Below are 1,504 nucleotides of genomic sequence, written 5' to 3' on the forward strand. Positions count from 1 at the left end.
GTGTGTGTGAGAGAGAGAGAGAGAGAGAGAGAGAGAGAGAGAGAGAGAGAGAGAGAGAGAGAGAGAGAGAGAGAAATTTGATGTTTTTAGCGACATTAACAACTTCGAAACGCTGTTATTTATTTCTTTATTTCGCTATATATATAATGATAAGCTTATCTATTATTTATAATTAATGGTTTCCATATTATATTAAATTCTATACTAGGTCTGCTACACCTTCTTGTAGGAGGTCGGAGATTAGATCGGTTGAAACATTGTGCAAATAACACTCAAAATGAGAACAGCAGTCCGAATAATTCAAATAATATAAGCTTCCACCACTTGAATGATTTTTCTGGTGTAGGAATTGTAGGTTCGATCTAGTACATATAGACTGAGACAGAGGAACCACAATGAACAAACAATTGCCTGAAATAAAGAGGAGATAACTTGGCATGTTTTATTAAATGCAGTATAGTACCTAGTAGAGTACGACTCGTATAAGTTATAACACAAACCCTTTTAAATCATGATGCTGTTTTTTGTTTTAAGTTCACTTCAGCCAAAATTTAAGTTAGCGACAATAGAAAAAGAAAGCTGAATAATTCATTGTTTCAACAAGAAAGCAAGAATAGTTTACCTTCAAAGACAAAGCGTTCATTCCAATGAGGGTTGAGGTTTCTTTTGCGTACTTTGGTCAGCAACTTGTGTTTTTTGTCAGGCAGGAGCAATACTTTGACGTAAGGGTCACTGGTTCCTGTGAAATCCTTTGCCGGAAGTGCGCAGGCTCGGAATATGGTTACAGTTAGGGTAAGAGTCCGGAAGTCATATGCAATGGCATATTGTAACTTGCCCAATTTGTAATCTACCCCTTCAACCTCGGGGGCCGGTTCTTCATCGTTGGCCGAATCAATGAGTTTTGTGGCCAAACTTCGCACACCTTTCCACATGCTGCCATCTTCTTCTGCTTGGCTTTGATTGCTGGTTCTTGTTGGTGGAAGGGTTTCATTCTGAAGTTAGAAAGATAAGCGTATTTAAAAGTGAGAGACATAAAAGATAGTTAAGGTCAATACAAACAATGGGAAGTTTTTTTTGTCTATTATATAAAAGGCAGTTGTTTGTCTGTTTGTATTTCCAGCTAAAAGTCAAAAACTACAAAACAAACATCCTCAAAGTTGGTATATTCTTGATCAGTGGTATTATTTGGACTTTTGAACTACTTTTCTTATGTTGAGTATTATTTTCACAACATTTTGGTTGATGTAACATCCGGTATATCTTGTTGAACTTAGGAATCTTTCTATTAAATTTGTGAATCTGCAAGGAATTTCACCATGGGGGTAGTATGTTATCATTCCGTCAGCCATGACATGCTAGAAGTTCTAATTAATTTGCAATTGTAGTTTTTGCACTGAGGGTTGAACCCTAGAAGAGCATAACTTGACAAGAGAATTTTTTTCCAAGTACACCCAAGATGAAACTAGTAGTCCAAAGAATCTAAATACTATTTAAAGTTCAGAGA

The 1,504-nt window shown here is 36.2% G+C and overlaps 1 protein-coding gene across 1 annotated transcript in view; it reads right to left on the reverse strand.

Moving 5' to 3' along the window:
* LOC145291246 (synaptotagmin-7-like) overlaps positions 1-991 on the reverse strand; it is a 398,599-nt gene extending 397,608 nt beyond the window's left edge. Inside the window, exon 1 of the mRNA XM_080136853.1 lies at positions 623-991. Coding sequence (XP_079992979.1) covers positions 623-932 — 310 coding nt within the window. The 5' untranslated portion in view covers positions 933-991. The remainder of the gene's footprint in view (positions 1-622) is intronic.
* Between the last annotated feature and the right edge of the window lie 513 nt (positions 992-1,504).

The sequence above is a fragment of the Euprymna scolopes genome, chromosome 12 (assembly GCF_053919585.1).
Source record: "Euprymna scolopes isolate OS-2025 chromosome 12, ASM5391958v1, whole genome shotgun sequence".
Classification (NCBI taxonomy): Eukaryota; Metazoa; Mollusca; class Cephalopoda; order Sepiida; family Sepiolidae; genus Euprymna; species Euprymna scolopes.